Here is a 19,273-nt window from a genome sequence, read left to right as displayed (position 1 = left end):
TTTTTAAAATATTTATTTATTTATTATGTATACAATATTCTGTCTGTGTGTATGTCTGCTGGCCAGAAGAGGGCACCAGACCTCATTACAGATGGTTGTGAGCCACCATATGGTTGCCGGGAATTGAACTCAGGACCTCTGGAAGAACAGGCACTGCTCTTAACCACTGAGCCATCTCTCCAGCCCCCTGATGTTTTATTTTTTTATGCATATGTGTATGGAGGTCTCCGAACTACTTGGGATGCTGGGCACAGGGGGTGGGCTGGAGGGCGATTCTCCTTCTGCTATGTGGATCACAGGAGATTGAACTCAGGTAGTCAGCCTGGTCTTCCACCATGTGAATCCTGGGAATGAAACTCAGGTTGTCCGACTTGACAGCAAGTGCCTTTACCCACTAGGCCATCTTACTAACCCTCAGATGGATTTTTTTTAAATACATATTTTCTTTTTTTTTAATATATTGGCATGTAAACTTAGTTTTGTCTGCCCTCCCCCATGTAGCCTGTCACCATCTCCACCCCCAATTATTCCACTGTCAAACCCATATTTTCTCAGATGTTATTGTTTTTATTTTTGGTCTCAGCCGTTGCCAGAAAAGTTTATCGTGAAAGGGATGGTGGAACGTTTCAACGATGACTTCATCGAAACCCGCAGGAAGGCATTGCATAAGTTTCTGAACAGGATCGCTGATCATCCAACTTTAACATTTAATGAAGATTTCAAGGTTTTCCTCACTGCACAGGCCTCGGTAAGTGGTTCTATTTTATATTCATAAGACTCCCTTAGTGTTCACATGTGCAAAAGCTTGTATCCTCCCTCTTTCTTGCCTTTACACATTAGTTAAAGGTGTCCTTGATGTGTGTTAGTCAATTGTGCTTTTTTTTTTTTTTTTTGTTAAAGACCCTTGAGCAACTTCTTCAGGAATGACTGTAATGGTCTGCCCTGTCCCTTTAAGATACAAGCTCTGCCCACTCCCCCCTCTGCTAAACAAGCAGATCTTCCTTCAGCTTCCAGCTTGAGTTCCTTCCTTTCTGTATATATATCGCCTATGTGTTTTGCTCCCCAATTTATTTGATCCCAAACAAACACGTGTCACAAACACTGCAGCCCTTCTCAAAATCCATGAGTTCTGTTTGCTTTGTTGTTCACTTAATCATACTGTATTTCTCAAGGGATGATTTTCGTGGGCTGCATAGCCTTTTATAGCGTGTTCTTGTTTATTTTTGTTGTTTTTGTCTGTAGCTCTCTCTGCCATGTTAACTCTGAAATAACTAGCTACGTGTCTTATTAAACAGCTTCCTCTGCAGACAGCCAGTCAGCGGAGGTGGCATCCCAATTTTCCCACTCCACTTGGGTGAAGAGCCGTGATCGGAGAATGTCTTATAAACTAAGATGAGAACTTGAAGGAGGCACAGTGTGTCCTGTGGAGCAGTGGATCAGCGGAACCTCTAAATTCAGATTGCTGTGATCCACGCCCACGTCCTCCCATTGCTTAATTGCTTGCACATCTTGAACTCGCTCTACCTGTGCCGCTATTTCCCTTTGAAAATGAGGAAGATAATAGAACATGGGTGTATTCTCAGTTGTACTTTTAAGACCATGCTTGTAGTTACTGGAGCATATCAAGCTCTCAATAAATAATCTGCTATTATACTTGAAAAAATTTATCAAGCTTTCCACTCTTTTCACTATTAACGTGGGCCCTAAGAAATCATCTTGAGATCATTTTTATATGGAATACCTGCTCTAAAATATAGGTTGGGGACTGGAGAGATAATATTTAAGAGCACTTGCTCCCCTTGCAGAGGATCTGAGTTCAGTTTACAACTGTCTGCACCTTCAGTTTGAGAGGATTTGACACCCTCTTTTGGCTTTTAAGGGCACTGCATGAATGTGAGACATATATACATTCAGGCAAACACACCCACATGAACGTAACATAAACATAAATCGAAAAGAAAGAAATATAGATTTCCTATCACATCATGGACTTCTTGGCTATCTTCTTGATCCCTGATCCCAGGGTTGTTGTTTTAAAGATGCATGCTTTGAGAAAAGACTGCCCACCTGATTTACACAAGTGCTTTGAAATGAACTATTTATCCAGTAGACTGGAGCGTGGGAGGATGTTACCAAAAATAAATTTAGATGCCTCAAATGCATGTGCTTTAAAAGACACACAGTGCAGTGTGTTGCTGTCTCTGTCTCACTCTTTGCTGCTCTGTGGGATGCTGCTGATTGACTCACCACACTGTGGGATGCTGCTGATTGACACACCACACTCCTTTCTCTTTTTGTTTCTAGGAACTGTCTTCTTATAAGAAGCAAGGGCCTGGCTTGCTGAGCAGGATGGGGCAGACAGTCAGAGCCGTGGCTTCCTCCATGAGAGGAGTGAGGAACCGGCCGGATGAGTTCACGGAAATGAACAACTTCATCGAGACGTTTAGCCAGAAAATCAATTTGATAGATAAAATATCTCAGAGAATTTACAAGGAAGAAAGGGGTACGTCGGGTCACCTAAGACTGGTCATACAGATGTTCGACCTCTTTTGGATCTCCATTTTGGCTGCTGTGGTGTGGGATGTGGTGTGGTTGACCCTCTTACAATTTTACTTGTAAATTATCACTCATGCTGTGCCATCCATTGAAAAATTTTCAGAAACTGGAGACGTGGCTCAGTCTATAAAGTGCTTAACATACATTCACAGATGAGGACTTGAGTTCAATTTCCAGCAGCAATATAAAAACCTGTGTGTAGTATGAGCATAAAAACCTGGGGGTAGTGGCATAAGCATAGAACCCTGGTGCTGGAGAGACAGAGGCAGGTAGATCTCTGGGGATCATTGTCCAATAGACCTGTTTGAGTCAGTAATCCTAATGTCCCACTCAAGGACCCTGCTCATGAAACAAAGTAATTACTTCCTAAAGAACAGCACCCAAGGTTAACTTCTGACACCCCCACCACATTCACACCCGCACACTCATGCATGAGCACCAGTCCAAACACACACACACACACACACACACACACACACTTACACACATATACACCCTACACGCACATACACACATTTCCTAAGTGTTTTTAGGTAGTCGTGGCCACTTTTCATTTGGTTCTGTGGAGCTCTAGCTGTTCTGGCTTCTGTGTGTAGACCATGACGGCAACTCTAGCTCTGAGCTGGAGATTTTGAAGTTAGTTCTACCATGGTAGTATCAAGATTCAACTTGACCCAGAAGTGAAAGAATGACATTTTAGGAGTTGCAGTTTTCATATTCTCTAGTGTTTTACTAGTGGTGTTGGGAGCAGAATGATGTGTTAACTCCTTCAATGCATGTCATAAAGACTTTCCTATTAACTGCCACTTACAGATCAGGCTAATCTTTAGTTTTCAGTAGTTCTATTCCTATTCCTAAATGACTTTTATTTTCTAATTTTAATACTACAAGAGACAGCTGAATCAGCAAACATGTTTTCTAATACATGTTGGTAGTGGAGACGAAGGGTCACATACCAACAGAAGTTAATGTACCGATGGCTTATTTGTTAATTTCTTGATTGTCTACATCTGTCATTAAACTGTAAGGCCCTTGCAGATAGGCAGAGGGAAATTTGATCTTATTTCTGGTCTGTACTATGTCGATAGCTGCCGTGTGGGCAACGGAGAGATCCACTTCTTCAAGTTGTCCTCTGACCTCCATGGGCGCCCTGTGGCAGATGTGCTCCACCGCTCCCCAGATAAATAAAGAAATGTATGTAAAGGGGCAAAAGGAGTTTGGAAGTAGGAGACAGCTCAGTGGTTGCAGCACTTTGCTGCGGGAGTGTGGGAAACTGAGTTTCTCTCTTCTGAAACCATGCAAACCTGGGCACAAAGGCTCGCCATCTGTAGCTCTGTAGCCCCAGAGCTGAGGAGGAGAGACAGGTGGATCGGAGAGGCTCCCTGCCTAGTCAGCCTAGCCAAAGGCAGGGGAGCTCTAGATTCGCCGTGAGATCCTGCCTGCCTGAAAATCAAAGGCAAAAGTCATCGAGGAAGGCACCAAACATAAACCACTAGCCTCCATGTGCAGACACATGGATGAGCACACTCACTTACACATATACATACTGAAACATACAGAGAATTAACAAAGAAATATTTTTTTAAAAACCGCAATTATTTTCCTAGAAGATGTGCAGTCTTCATTATGTAGTGACTGGATGCACTTTAATCATTGGGTTTGATCCTCTTTATGTTTTCATTTCTTCTTCCTTCCTTCCTTCCTTCCTTCCTTCCTTCCTTCCTTCCTTTCTTTCTTTCTTTCTTTCTTTCTTTCTTTCTTTCTTTCTTTCTTTCTTTCTGCCTCTCCATTTCTTCCTTCCTTCCTTCCTTCCTTCCTTCCTTCCTTCCTTCCTTCCTTCCTTCCTTTCTTTTCTTTCTTTCCTCTTTGCATGGGATCTCAAAATGTATTCTGTCTAGCTGACCTCATGCTAGGAGTCCGTTATGCAGCCCTATACCGGGTTTACTGTTTTTATTATTCTCCGGAAGTTAATGATTTTAGCTAGATTCTGTGATTGCAGAACTCTGAAGCAGGTTCTGGATACACAGTTAGGCTGGGTAGCAACTCAAAGCATTCTGTGGAAATTATTGACACGTAAGAGTGATAAGGGTGTCCACAAGCTTTGAAATTACTGGCAAAGAGGATGTTTAGTAGACTTTACTCTTTGTGAAGGAACCTTGATCCTGACAGACTTTGTCATGTCAAGTTCTTGTTGTTGAAGTGATTGCTTCCAGCCTGTCCTGGAGAATTCTCATTATTTAAGGCCAGGAGGGATTTGGGGAAGGTAAAATATGATCAAACTATATTATACGAGAAATGTTGATTTAAAAAAATGAAAAAAGAGATAAAGCCCACTTAACAGACCTGGAGGACTAGATTCCACTCAAATTAATGGAGAGTCCTTTGGGAATTTTGGAGTCTTCACCTGTGCAGGTCATTCATTCATATCCACATTAGGAAATATTTGAGGACAATTTCTCTTTTGATGTTTTTCATTCTCCACTTAAAAAAATATGCTTGGCTTTCTTTTCTTTTCTTTTCTGCTCCCCAGTTTATTTGGCAGAATGCTGTTGAGCACATGTTGCGTTGCTTCTCTGTGCTGTGGACTAAAGAAGAGGTTGCAACTGTGCCTGCCTAGCAGACTGCACAGTGTACTTGAGACATATATTATGAGTTGAATTCCAGGGGAACTTACTAAATGTTGGCATATCGGTGTGAGTTGAATGCTGAGTAATTTAAAGAAGGCTCTTTGGTAAGAATAGCTACCTAACAATAACCATCAATGAGCACACAGCCTGAGAACAGAACTGTTAAAGGTCTTGTTTTCTGGTTTAGTGTCTTCACTCTTTCCCAAAGATGAACCTAGACTCAGAAGAGTGAAGTTAAGAAATTACACTGACACCTTTATCCTCATAAGATCACTCATGTCTTTATTATTTTGAAACTTCTTGAGTTCACTTGATCATGAAAAAATAAGTTGTGCTAGTAGTAGCTTCACTTCGTAGAATAGATCTCGGTGTACCACATAGACAGAAGATTAAATGTAAAGAGTATCATTGTGTTTACAGTGATTCTTTGAGAGTATAGGGAGGAACCCTGTAGATTTGCTTAGTCAGTGGGCCATGATTACTACTGGAAAGTGTATATAGTTAAAAGAAAAGGAGAAAGACAGATTTTGTTTAGGACATACTTAGGCGCTGATATACTTAGGTATATGATAGGTGGAAGTTTATAATAGCTGTGATGATTGTATGATATATTTTTCCAATCCTGGACAGTGAAAACATCCAATTTTGTTTATACCTAGAGAGTGGAACTTCAAAAACTGACTTGTACAACCTGAGATAGCTGGTTAGTTAATATGATGGTATTATACTAACTAATGATAATATAAGCATTTGCTTATATCCAAGTGTGAATGTATGGAATGAAGCAATGTCCTGTCATATTGTCTATGATACAGGAATTTTGAAAAAGAAAAACATTTTAAAGGGTTGCACAGATGGCTCAGCATTTAAGAGTACTTACTGCTCTCCCAGAGGATGTTGGCTCACTACTGCTTGCAAATCTGTCCATCCTCAAGGGTCCCAGCACCCTCTTCTGGTCTCAGTGGATGCACGAACACATGTAGCACACAGTTCCATGACCAACCAAATAAATACAAATAAAAATAGGTATGAAAATGTAAATTGGCTGTCACTTCTTTGTTTTAGATTATTTGGATGAAATGAAAGAGTATGGCCCCATTCATACTGTGTGGTCAGCGTCAGAAGAAGACCTGGTTGACACATTGAAAGGCATCGCCAACTGCATCGAGCAGTGCTGTAAGGCCACTGAGAAGCGGATGTCCGGGCTGTCAGAGGTCTTGCTCCCTGTCGTCCATGAGTACGTGCTCTACAGTGAGATGCTAATGGTAAGCCACTCTAGCAAGAGTCTCACTGCTATTCCCTGCTTGATCCTATTTCTGTGTTTCCACTACTCTTTCCTGTCCTCATGGGATGTTTTACATGTAGATGCCCGAGGGATATCTGTTGATTCACAGCATCCATGAATCAATGACTGGAAAGCCATGTAGGAGAGGATTAGAATACTCAATAGCAGCACCAATAATTTATATGATTGTTGTCAATCCAAAGCATCCTCAATTAAGATTTACTTCAGGACCAGTCTTCTAGCACTTAAATGTTTTATTTTAAAATATTTCTCTTGTATGTCTTATAGATTTATTTCCCCGAGAGTTACTCTCCTGTATCATTTATGATTTTAGAACATACTTAATATGTATTATGTATATTTTATGTAGCGAGTGATTGAATAGGGGCTTGATATCTGCTTTGCCTTCGGGCTGCTTCTGAAATGAAATTTTTCAAGCTAAAATGTTCTCTTTGACCATTTGAAAACCTTTTGTTTTTTTATATCTACATTTTACATTTTTCTTCCTCAGTTCAACTTAAGATTCCCAGATTCTTGCATTTGGTAGTGCTGTCTGTAGTGGCAATTTTATTCCCTGCATCGCCCTTTGCTCTCAGTATGTTGTACAGAACAGTGGCTCCTTCTGGTGTCTAATGTTTTAGGGAGATAGTAGAGGCTAGCCACAAGGGAGTTTAATCATATACTCCAATATAGTCCCTTCTGTTTATAGTTGGAACCATGATTGGTTTCTGATGTTATACACCCCTGATTTCTAGGAATCTTTTTTTCAAAAATTGTTTCCATTTAGGTAAGGTAGTATAGCCTTTTAAACATGAGGTCCTTCTCTTGTTTACACGTTTATCATGTTTAGGCTTTCTCTGAGAGAGTCATTAGATCTTGCATGAACTTTTCAGACTCTGTTCTTATCTGTATTCTGGGAAGTCTTCCATAAACAAACACTACTTGTTTATCAGAGTCCTAGGCTTCACATCTCCTTGGCTGAACTCTTGGTTTTCTCTCATTATTATCTCTTCATGATTCTTGAGGAAAATCTGGTTTGTCGGTTTTCTTTCATCAATCAGATAGTATTTATCCATCCCTGTGCTAAGTCAAGATAGGAATCAGTAAAGCAAATTCTTGTGTAATTAAAGTCCTGGAAAATCATAATATCTACTATAAAACATTCTTATTTACCTACTCAATGGTTGAATTATCTTATAGTTACCAATGATGTAAACAGTACTTTTTATATTACTGTTTTGCTTCTTTTTATATTGGGATCTTGTAATCTAAGTTAAAATAATCAGTAGCGATATCTTGATAAAAATAATAATGAAAATTGTGTCATCATATGAAGTATATATTTATATTCAAAATATATTTATAAATGTGAAGTACAGTACAGACATATACCCCAAGTATGTGGAATTTAATTATAGTAGAAGTCATTTCGATTAGAGGAAAAATAGGCTGTGTTAGTTAGGGTTTCTGTGGCTGTGGGCAGACTGCATGACTAGGGCAGTGCTTATAAAGGAAAACGTTTAATTGGGTATGGCTTACCGTTTCAGAGCATTAGTTCATTATCATCATAGCAGGACAGAGCAGCTGGCAGGCATTCATGGTGCTGTCGAAGGAGCGGTGAGTTCTACATCTTGATTCACGGACAGCAGAAGGTTTCTGTGTCCTACTGACCAGACTTGAGCATGTAAGAGCTCACCACTGCCTCCACAATGATGCACTCCCTCCAACAAGGCCATACCTACTCTAGGGCACACCTCCTTAGAGTGTTATTCCCTATAGGCAGAGCATTCAAATACGTGGGTCTATGGTGGACCATACCTACTCAAACCACTAAAGAGGAATCTTGACATTAAGCAAAGTTAATGTTATAAAGAAATTTGTGATAATTCATGGAATTTTCTGTGGTTTTTGTCGAGATTAGGAAAAATTTTCATCTACTTTGTTTCTTACATAGCATATCTTTGTGCATAACTGGCTTCATTATGCCATCTTTATACATGCGTATATTTTCATCATATTCACAACTTCATTGCTCCAGATGATAGTTTTCTTTTCAACTTCCACTTTCATGCTTTTTTTTTTACTGGTTGGTTGATTACTTGATTGATTGGCTTCATTGCTTGCTTGCTTGCTTGCTTGAGTCATTGATTTGAACCACTAAATTTTATCGGGTTGCTTACAAGAACAAAGAGGATGGTTATAGGAACATGAACAACTTATTAGTGGTAATACCACTAAAGAAAATTTCTCTCCTTTCCCTAGCAAGTATTAACAGCCTATAGATTTCTCATAGCCTCATGAGGCCCTTAGCTCTAGCAGCTCTTAATTACCTGTAAATGACCAGAGAGAGGCAATTCTGTGAGGAGAGAAACTTGACTCAATATGTCTCTGGACACATTTTTAAGCCAGCGCCTTCTAGTTTTCATTGAAATGCTTTATAAGTATTTATTTCATTATATACTTCAATCATGTGTTCTTTGACTTCCATGCACCTTACCAAGTCTAGATGCTTCTCTCTGTAAAGCGTCTCTTCATGTATTATACCTCTTCTGTTACTGGTGAAGTTGTTTGCCTACCCAGAGTCAGATTTAATGTCCCCTTAATTAACATTGTTAAGCCCAGGGAAAGATGACCACAAGGAACAAGTCCTCATGCCTATGATGTTGAAGTCTAAATCTTGTTAGAAAGTTGAGTTGCCTAAGGAAAGGTAATCTGAAAGACAGGGAAAATATAGTAAAGTTTTACATGGGTCCTGCATTTCCATTGATTCACAAGGGTGTCTTAAGTTTAAGTACACTGAGACATGAAGTTATAGTTATACAAGAAGACAAGCTCGGGCTATCAGTTAACCAAAGAAGCCATTATATCTCATCAAAGCTGGGCTAGTGGATGAATATTCACACACTTTGAGCTACAGTAACACAGTAACATTCCTTTTTTTTTTTTTTTTTTTTTTTTTTTTGGTTTTTCAAGATAGGGTTTCTCTGTGGTTTTGGAGCCTGTCCTGGAACTAGCTCTTGTAGACCAGGCTGGCACAGAGATCCGCCTGCCTTTGCCTCCCGAGTGCTGGGATTAAAGGCGTGCACCACCACCGCCCGGCTACAGTAAAATTCTTAAGATGGAAATGCATATTTCAGCTCTCTGGTTTGTGCTATAGTTGGTAGTTTGATTAACTGTCCTTTTGGAGTCAAATGAGATGCTCCAATGATTATAGATATTTCCAGGTTAGTGACCCAGGTCTCCCTCAGATTCACCAGGGGATGATAGAATTTGTTGCTTACTTATTCTGATTCTGGTCTCTTTGAAGACTTTGCCATCAGCATACATGTAGTGCTTAAACTGATAAAATGTGCTTTGGGAAACATAATAAAACATTTATAAAGATTATTTTTAAATATTGATTACAGTTGAGATTTTAAAGAGTAAAGAAAGCTAAACTATAAAAATATTATTACCCCAAATGATTGATTACATCAGAACTATATTCCCCATGATTATTAATATTCAAAAATAAAAATAGTTGTTATGGGAGAAGAATATTACAGAAACCCCAGCTTGATTATCCTTTTTATTTTCATATGAAGGGCGTTATGAAAAGAAGAGATCAAATACAAACAGAACTGGACTCCAAAGTTGAAGCTCTGACCTACAAAAAAGCCGATGCTGATCTGGTATGTCTTTAAATTTGTTGATAAAATCATTTAGAAAGCACTGTCTAAAAACTGAATTAAGGATATAGAGCTTTGTTGTGTGGTTGTTTCTTAGTATTCAACAAAGAATACGCAAAGTTCTTCTAAAAAACCTCTAACATACTGTCCTGTAAGTCTTCAAGTTTAGCGCTTGTGTTCCTCTGTCTTTGTGGCTTTCATTGACTTGGGCTGTAAGGAAATGTGGAACTATATTTCAAAAGGCCACACTGTGTTAGAAGTGGATGTAAAAAGTACTTAACACCATTTCAGATCAGTACTCAGTGAAAAAAAAATGCACACTTTGCAAGTGTCTTGGCAGATAATCTCCTTTTTAAATTTAATCCCTTTCTTTATAACATGGGAAATTTCACTCATGAAATTGTATATTATAATTCATTCTTATGCTTTACCATCATGGGGAAACCTCATCATCAATTCTCAGTTTCAACCAACATTTTTTTCATAGCACCTGTCCAATTTATGTATTTATTTTTTTGCTGGATACTCTAGAGTGACTGAATTTCTGATGTTATGTCATTGCGTTCATAGCATTTTAGTATTGATATTTTGGTGAATTTTCCACTCAACATTAGCAGTAGAATTCCAATTTGTATCTTTATGACTGAGGATGGCGTTGGCAGGGAGAGTTTGCCTAAGCTGTGCTGTTGCAACACAGTAGTGTTGGAGCCGAAGCTGTTGTCTGTCACAGTCCTCTCTACTCCACTGTGAAAACTTAAGGAAATCCACTCATCATCATTAACTTGTATTGGATGTTCTATGAAGAATTTTTTTCAGTTTAAACAAATATTTAGATTGGTATTTAGTACACTTGGTCAAATCGGTGGTCAGGGAATCCTTGAAACCCCTGTGAAACTGTTATATTGTAGCTTACCCAACTGGACCTAGTTGTGAGTTTTGATCCCTTCTCCTTACTTTAATCATTTTATAACGTAGAATTTTATTTTCTAATTCTCTCAAAGCCTCCTGTGTCCTCCTCCAACTCTCCCCTCTTTGCCTCCTCTCCCTGTCTATAATGAAAACACTCTAAGGGCAGGAATTGGTGATTTGTTCACAGAGTATTCCTAGCCCGTATGAGGTGGAGTGTGCCAGTCACTCAGTAGATATTTAGTGAAAGAATAAAAATCTCAGTAACTGCTCTGGTTCATGAGAACTTACCAAAGTCTAAAATCAAGAGATCTCCACAAACCCAACTTGTGAAAAACACTAACACTTCATTAAAATCTGACTGGGAACTTCACTCTTGTTTCTTGATTCTGTGTATTTTCCAAACTGAAATTCTGTGACCAGAGCTGGGGAAACGAATCCACAAAGGAGGATAATGGGGAATATATATATATATATATATATATATGTGTGTGTGTGTGTGTGTGTGTGTGTGTGTGTGTGTATATATACATACATATATATATATATGGAGGAGCTTAGTGATCAAAGGAAGATTTATATTTTCCTTTACATGTGATAAAGAGGAAAGAAGAAATGGAAAATTAGCATTCTCCCTACAGGCTTGTATTTGTGTTTGTGTTGTTGTCTTAGAGTCTACTGGAAGGAAAATAAAAGAGTAGACACATATACAGAAATTTTAATTAAATCATTTGAACATCAGTATTTATTTTCTATTTGTTAAATTATTTTAATATTCCTTAAGACTACTGCTTAGTCAAAATTTTCTACTCGAGTAAATACTAGAGACTTTAACATTTTCAGAGGATAATAACATGATTTACAAAGGCAGCATTTGTTCTGGGGGGCCTTCCCTCCTACATTAAGTTATTTTTTAAATTTAAAGTTAATTAATTAACATATTCATTTGTGTGTGTGTGGTATGTGTGTGTGTGGTATGTGTTTATGTTTGATGCCCACTATATTTAATTCCCTCATAGTTGTTATAAAATTGGTGAATTTTTAAAATTTAATTATTCTACTATATCCTGAAATTAAGTATGAAGCAGTTATGTTTAAGGGAAGCATTGCAAGTTTTTTTTAAATTGATGTATATTCATTGACAGGTTTTAAAATTTTACTTTATTACTCATCAAAACAGATCTGTCTAGTTTAATGATTTGTAAAATTCCGCATGTACATTTTTAAATCCTGTGTTTATATGTCCTTTCACTCATCGCATAGGTATGCCCACCACAGTCTTGTGTTTTATACAGACTAAAATCCCCGTGTGCCATGATGCATTGTTAGCAACCTTCTGGAATCACCCACAAATGAATCTGCCATGACTGGCCACTGGACATCCAAAAAGATGTTGCTTGGAAATATGCAGGATGGGTGTCACCATGGAAACCTGCCCTTGTGAGGTCCTTCTAAGGAGCAGGCCTTCGTGGTCACCATGGCGACCTGGCAGCGAACTGAATATAGCAATCTGCCTAGTTGTTTACCATGGCAACTGAGACAGGGCCACTTTGGAGACAGCCTTGGGGCCATTTCCATGGAGTCCTCCTGAGGCTGTCTTTGGAGGCTCTATCAAGCCCAGTTCAGGGCGGGATGCCGCGTGCAACGCCAATAAACAACAATAAACAACTTGTAATGAGAAGCTAGGTGAAATGAAGCTGCTACCGAGTATTCGAAAATTAGGAGGCTAATAATGTCTGCTTGTAAAGACAGCAGCAGTGTATCACTGTAAAGGTCATGCTGAATACACCAGGTGACTTTTAACTGGGTTGAGTAGTAAGTAATAACAAGGCTCTAATCTTTTTTACATTTCTTGTTACTGTATATGGGAGCTAGCTAATAATGGCACTGTGGCCATTTTTGCTCCTTGCATAGATATATCCACCACTGACATGTATATATATATCTGTGTTTGACGTGAATTTTTGGACTTACTACCCAGCTTATTGTAAAATGGGCGCTTGTTAGAGTTTGTGGTCTGAACTTCTTATCTCAAAACAACCAATGAGTTGTTTTGATTCTGCTTCCTAAAAGCAGAATGCTTATTTCAAAGTCAAATCGGCTGTTCATTGAAAGGTTTGTTATTTATGCTTTGGAATTAGATAGACTTGCAAACAACTCTTGTAGGACAAAATTTTTAATAATTTTAGCCTCTCTTTACATCATGTTTTTTAATAGAAATTACTAGTATCTTTCTAGTAGACTTGTTTAAAGATTGAATGTCACAGTGCTAGTAAATTGCTTCCATTATAGCATACACACACAGTAGTTGTTAGCCGTTTTTATTTTGATGCAATGGGGAAGTGATGTTTGTGTTAGGTCCTGTAAATGGCAAATACATTGCTCATTGACATGTAGGGAGAATGTGGAAAATAGATATTATTAAAGGTGGTATAAGTTCAAAACGCATGCCAAATTGGGGGAATCTAGATGGATGCGTGGGCTGAAGGGACCAGAGAACTGAGGGGATGTAACTACCAGGAGGATGGAAGCAGTTGGGCTGGGAGCCTTTCTCATCAGCTAAAGGAAAGGAAACTCCATATTTTGTGTAGATCTAGTGAGATCTTGAACCGAAGAGGTAGTGGTGGATTGCAGAGAAGGGTTAATTGGAGACAGACAGATAGAGAACAGATTCCTTGTTACCTTGTGGACAGGCGGCTGAACTAACTTTTTCCTTTCTATCTGATGAGAGGCAAATGATGGCTCTCAACACCGAGAAATAAAGCAAGTAAAGAAGAAGAAGCAGCTTAGAAATCTGCCACTTCAGATCACAATAAGGTGACATTTTGAGAAGAGATATTTATTTAACAAAATGCTGACAGAATTTTGTTGAGTAGCTGCTGTGAGAGTGTCTGTTCTAGGCAGGAGAAGGACGAGGAGGAAGGTCAAGAAGACTGGTCCTCATGAATCCTACACGTTAGATGGTGAGGAAAAGCATCCAAGTAATTACTCACTTAAAACTGTTCTTGGTGGTGTGAAAAAGAAGTGGAGTGGTCACACCTGGAGTATCTTTGTGAGGAAGAGCTCTTTGTTGCTGGGTTGTTTACAGTGAGATTAGGGAAGTTAGAAAGAGTCTGCACTTTGAGGACTGAGTAAATGAAGGAAATAATTCACATTCATTAGGAAGGGGAAGGCACTGGGAAGAATGAATTTAATATGAGGGTAATATGAGGAACTCAGACTTGGGCATGTAAGATTGATGTGTGGTATCAAAGTGGATACCTATAGTAGTGAATTATAAAGAGAATATATGAGAGACACACAAGTCCCTTGGGGGTTTGGGAGGGCCTCACTTAGAGGTAGTATTGAGACAGTATTTAAAAATTGATAGCAAAATGGCAGCATTAGAAACTCTAGGATTAGCTGAGATGACAATAGGGAGAGAGAGTCATAAAGAAAGAAATCCTGGCCTTGGCTTTGACTTATTCCAGCATTAAGAGGTCAATGATAGTGGGACAATCAAAGAATAAACAGCTAGTGAGAAGGGAGAAAGGAAGTTTATATAGCTTGACTTCTGGTAGGTAATTCAGTGGGTGAGTGAAAGAAACCAATCTAATTAGGGCCATTCAGCATTTAACCAGCTTTCCACCTAGGAGACAGCTACTCAAACAGTTGGAGAAAGAATAATGAAGGTAGAACATTGAATGATGGCCTGGGATATGCTGTGTGCTCAACTAGAGGTCTTCACTAGGTCTTCAATGAAACAGAGACTGCACATTGATGGGAAAGGAAGGAGAGGGTGAGAACGACTGATATTCTGAGGAGAAACGGAGATGTGTGGGAGCTAGTGTACTTTGCAGTTTGGTTTTCAGTCAGAGCTTCTGTTTGAAAATGCTTATTCACTTCCCCACCTAACTGTAAAATAAATAAAGTTCATCTGTGGTGCTAAATATGGCTGCATATCCTTTTATTTTTATTTTTATTTTGGAATGAATGATTTATAGTTTTTCACTCAATGCAGCATTCGGATATAAATGAATATGAATACATTTGACATTTAGCAATATGTGCATAGACTGAAATTTGGATCTCGATATAATGCCATAGCTGTTTAGTACTATATTTGTGTGAGCAAAAAAAAATACATTTTCATAAGATCATTATAATATGAATTTGCATATAGCCATTTTCAGTAGCTCCGAGCAGATACCAAATTAATTCAGGCTGCTACTTGCTCTGTGTGACTTGCTATTTTTGAAATAATGTTTTACTCTCATCCTCAAATGGTGGTTATTAATTTCCAAATGTTCTTAGTGGTGTGCTAAATCTGCACGGAGAACGATTGCCTGCCCTCTGATTCTAGGAAGCCAAGGAGATAAGAATATAAAAGTACTAAGCTGTCACCATGATAGGAGGAAGAAAAGCTGCACCTTTTTGGATATATGCTGGCTCGCCTCTGTTGCCTGACCATTCAACTGTTACTTCATTCTTTATACCTTATTCCTAATATGATGTGCACACATGTTTTCTTCTCTCTTTGTGTGTGTCTCTATAAAGTATGTATGTTTTGAATGTATGTATGTTTGTTCCCATACGTGTAGGTACATGCATGTGACAAGAGGAGCTTGATCGTGGATGTCTTGTTTTGATTAGTCTTTACCTCCTATCTTAAGACAGGGTCTCTTACTGAACCTATAACTTGCTGGTCTAGCTAACCAGCTTGATTTGGGGATCACCCATCTTTGTCTCCCTGCTGTTGTTATTACTGGAAGGCTGCCACTGTGTTCTATCCCCTGGCGTTCATGGAGATCGTGGATTCTGAATTCTGGTCCTCACACTTGGGTGGCAAATACTTTATACACCGAGTCATATTTTTCAGCCAGATTTCCTCTTTTTGCCTGTTTTCATATTGGTGTGTGTCTCAGCAGCTCCGCATGCAACATGTCCATTTGCTCCCATGACCACAAAGCACCTGTCCACTGGGAGGGAAGATTTTCTCGTTGTATATTTACTTTTATCAATTTCTCCTAAATGGCCTCCCACAAAATTTCCTTCAGGATTTGTGATCAGTATTGTAAGAAGACACCATGTGATCCAACCACGGAGTGGGACTGTCACTTCCGGAATTGATTTATTCCAGCTACCATACGTTCCGTGGCTCAGAGACATGAAAAGCTAGGTCTCATGACAAAGCAAGAACAGGATAGTGTGGATTCTGGATCAGAATAAGAACTGCTAAGTGTAACTGCTCCCATGCAAATATGTAGCAACATCTGGATTCACATATACATATCTAAGAGTTGGCTGTGGGATGGGTGAGAGTGTTGCTGTAACCAAGAGCCAGAATGTACCCGAGGATGCCATGAATTTCTTTTGTTTCAATATTCTTTTGCTAGAGTTTCATTCAAGGATTCATTGGCTTGACTTGTAGTAATTTATATATCATATTTATAGAAACTTATGAAAAATGGTTTTAGAGGAAACGCTAGCGAATATCTGATGAGAGGTAGTGAAAGTTGTCCACAGACAGGAGGCTGTTAAGTCTGGAATTGTTCAACATGGGTGTTTTCTTCTTAGTCATTTGTTTTTGTGCCTCTAGCACCTCTAATACAGCATCCCGGAAAAGAGTTTTAAGCTAGGGTCTTATTGTAGTCTCAGGATTGCATGTGCTGTTGAGAACACAGTGTTTCCTGGCAGAGGTCATGAACTGACTTTGGAGCTTGGGGCTGGGAGTGAGGAGTAGCTTCCTATAGTATTCTCAAGTCACTTATTAAAACGTTGATGTGTAAATTTTAAAACATCTTAGAACTCTTTTGGTGAGTACATCGTGCTTAGCATTCTTCTGGATCAAAATGTAGAGAGGGGTAGCTGCATGTTTGCTTGTTAGACTTTTCAATAGTGTTCCAAAGAAAGAAAAAAAAAACCGAGGACGGGGCCCGAGGGCTAGCTCCGTGGTACAAAACTCCTCCAGCATCAATGTTGTAATAGATCTGTTTTTAAGGAGAGGAGGCAGAATTCAAAATATAAAGTGTATCTCCTCATTTCCCTGCGAGGCACTCCAGTCCAGTGGGATGATTCTGTGATGAATATTTTAATGCAGTTTAGTCTATGCAGACTGTTCATAAGAAGTGCTGGCGGATTTTACTTTAGCTAAGCTACTCTTGGTCCTATGTCATCGATGTACAATAAAGACCACTTGAAGGTGCAGCACGATTCTACTTCAGCTTAGCATTGACAGCACTGAGCATTTTACCATTTTCCTTTCTGAAGACCCATGAGAAAGTTTGATTTCCTCAGGGCAGCAGCGACTGTGTCCCGTCTTTTGAGTAGTGTTTCAGTTTTCTCTCATCTTGACTTTACCACGTGATCCCAACTTTCTTCTCAGCTCCATTGTTATATCAGTTGCCATGACGTTGATCAATCCGTTCTGATCTACTGCTGTCTGGTCCATGTTTCCTTTATGGGGGAGATGGCCACAGAGCCGGTTAATTTAGCCAGCCTTAATTCCCATGCTTAATTTCTTTTGCGCTGTCGCCCTTTTGAGAAAGATTTTCATTTGTGTATGTGTGGGGAGGTGCTTCCGAGGCCAGAAGTCAGCATTAGATCCCTGGAGCTGGAGTTGCTCATGGCTGTGAGCTACCTCATGTGGATGCTGGGAACTGAACTTGGGTCCACTGCAAGAGCAGCAAGTGCTCCTAATGGCTGAGCTGTCTCTCCAGCTCCTGTATTTCTGTCTTTCTCCTCTGGCTATTTCAAAACCAGTAGAGTACAATTTCAGGAATCTTGCTAAATCCCAACATGGAGGATGTGAAAAAAAAAAAAAAAAAACAAAGGAACTAGAGGTAAAACTCCAAATTATCTACAAGACCAGCCACTTTTATACAGCATATTCATGACCAGGTTTTTATTTTTGAAGGTATTTCTTTTGGAATATACAGACATTGGCATTTCTTTTGCAAATAAAAACTTAAACCCTAAATGGCTCCTGCCATTTTGGCAAAAAAAAAAAAAAAAAAAAAAAAAAAAAAAAAAAAAAAAACTCATTAGCAGATCCTAGAGGTTTAAAAAAGTAGTATTTCTAAAATATTGCCAGTGAGAAATTATGTATGGGAGTAACTGTTTATTACTCCGGAGTGAGGGTGGGTGATCCTGGTAGTGTTGACAGCAGCCTCTGTATCTCTGTGTTTTTGGGTGGAAGAGGGCAGGAGGAGGGTGAAGCCCAGCGTAGATTGCAGATCTCTGTTATTCCTCCTTTTCCAATGGAGGATCTCAACCTCTGCCTTCCTCCAGAACCCTTTCCGTCCCTGTCTTCACTGTAATCGGAAAAGTAACAGATGGATAAGTAAAAAGAGTAGTTTAAAATTCTAGCCTCATATATTTTTTTTTTCAGTATTTAAAACAACCTTCTATGTCTGGTATTTGGATTTGTGATTTTCTTTGTGGAATCCTCCTGCCACAAGTATAATAGCTTAAACATCTGTCCTATGCAGACACTCAACAGAGATTCAATTTCTTTTTAATTTAAACATTTTGTTAATAAAAAATGTGCCCTGAGGGTCTGTCTTACATATCTCTTTCACTTGCAGCTCTGCTTGGACACTCAATAAATATTTGATTATGCTTAGAGCAATAACACACAGGGAGCCAGGAGCCTGCAGAGGGCTTTGATTCGCTCGTCCTTAACTTGTAACCTTAATTAGACATTAGCCATTCTTTATCTGTGAACACCCAGAAATAATGTTTCCTTTTAAAAAAAGTTTCTTTTAAAAAAAACTTACTTTTAAATATAGAACTTTGAGTAATAAACTTTGCTAAGTTACAGTACAAATGTGTGAAATATTAGATAATAATATCCTCAAACATATCTCATAAAGCATGAACAACTTTATTATTTATTAGTATTGAATTTTTCTTAAAAAGGAAGCCAAGTTGACATGGTAGTCTATGCCTGTAGGCAGCTCTGGTGAGGCTGGGACAGTGAACACAAGTTCAAGGTCAGATGGGGTTTCCTGTGGTGAGCTCTTACCTCAAAGGAAGAAAAATTGCAGGTAGCTTTCGTTTGTTTCTTAGACAGTTATCCTTCTAGTAAGTACATTTTGATTTGTTGTGAATCTTCAGGCTTCGGGTAGTAGATCTTTTGTTAACTGGAAAGTCAAATGGGGAGAAATTTGTGAGCACATCACCATTCAAGTTTTAAAATACTTACCAGAGGGCCGAAGTGATTGCTCACCAGTCAAGACTGCTTGTTACTC

The 19,273-nt window shown here is 38.9% G+C and overlaps 1 protein-coding gene across 1 annotated transcript in view; it reads left to right on the top strand.

Annotated features, from left to right (window-relative positions):
* Snx7 (sorting nexin 7) overlaps nt 1-19,273 on the top strand; it is an 89,243-nt gene that overhangs the window by 27,850 nt on the left and 42,120 nt on the right. The window contains exons 3-6 of the mRNA XM_050145274.1: nt 584-748; nt 2,305-2,503; nt 6,249-6,448; nt 10,053-10,139. Coding sequence (XP_050001231.1) covers nt 584-748; nt 2,305-2,503; nt 6,249-6,448; nt 10,053-10,139 — 651 coding nt within the window. The remainder of the gene's footprint in view (nt 1-583; nt 749-2,304; nt 2,504-6,248; nt 6,449-10,052; nt 10,140-19,273) is intronic.

The sequence above is a fragment of the Alexandromys fortis genome, unplaced genomic scaffold, assembly GCF_014885135.2.
Source record: "Alexandromys fortis isolate MF-2015 unplaced genomic scaffold, M_Fortis_MF-2015_v1.1 scaffold_19, whole genome shotgun sequence".
NCBI lineage: Eukaryota > Metazoa > Chordata > Mammalia > Rodentia > Cricetidae > Alexandromys > Alexandromys fortis.
Note: the sequence above shows the minus strand (reverse complement) of the source record. Positions and strands in the feature narration are given on the sequence as shown.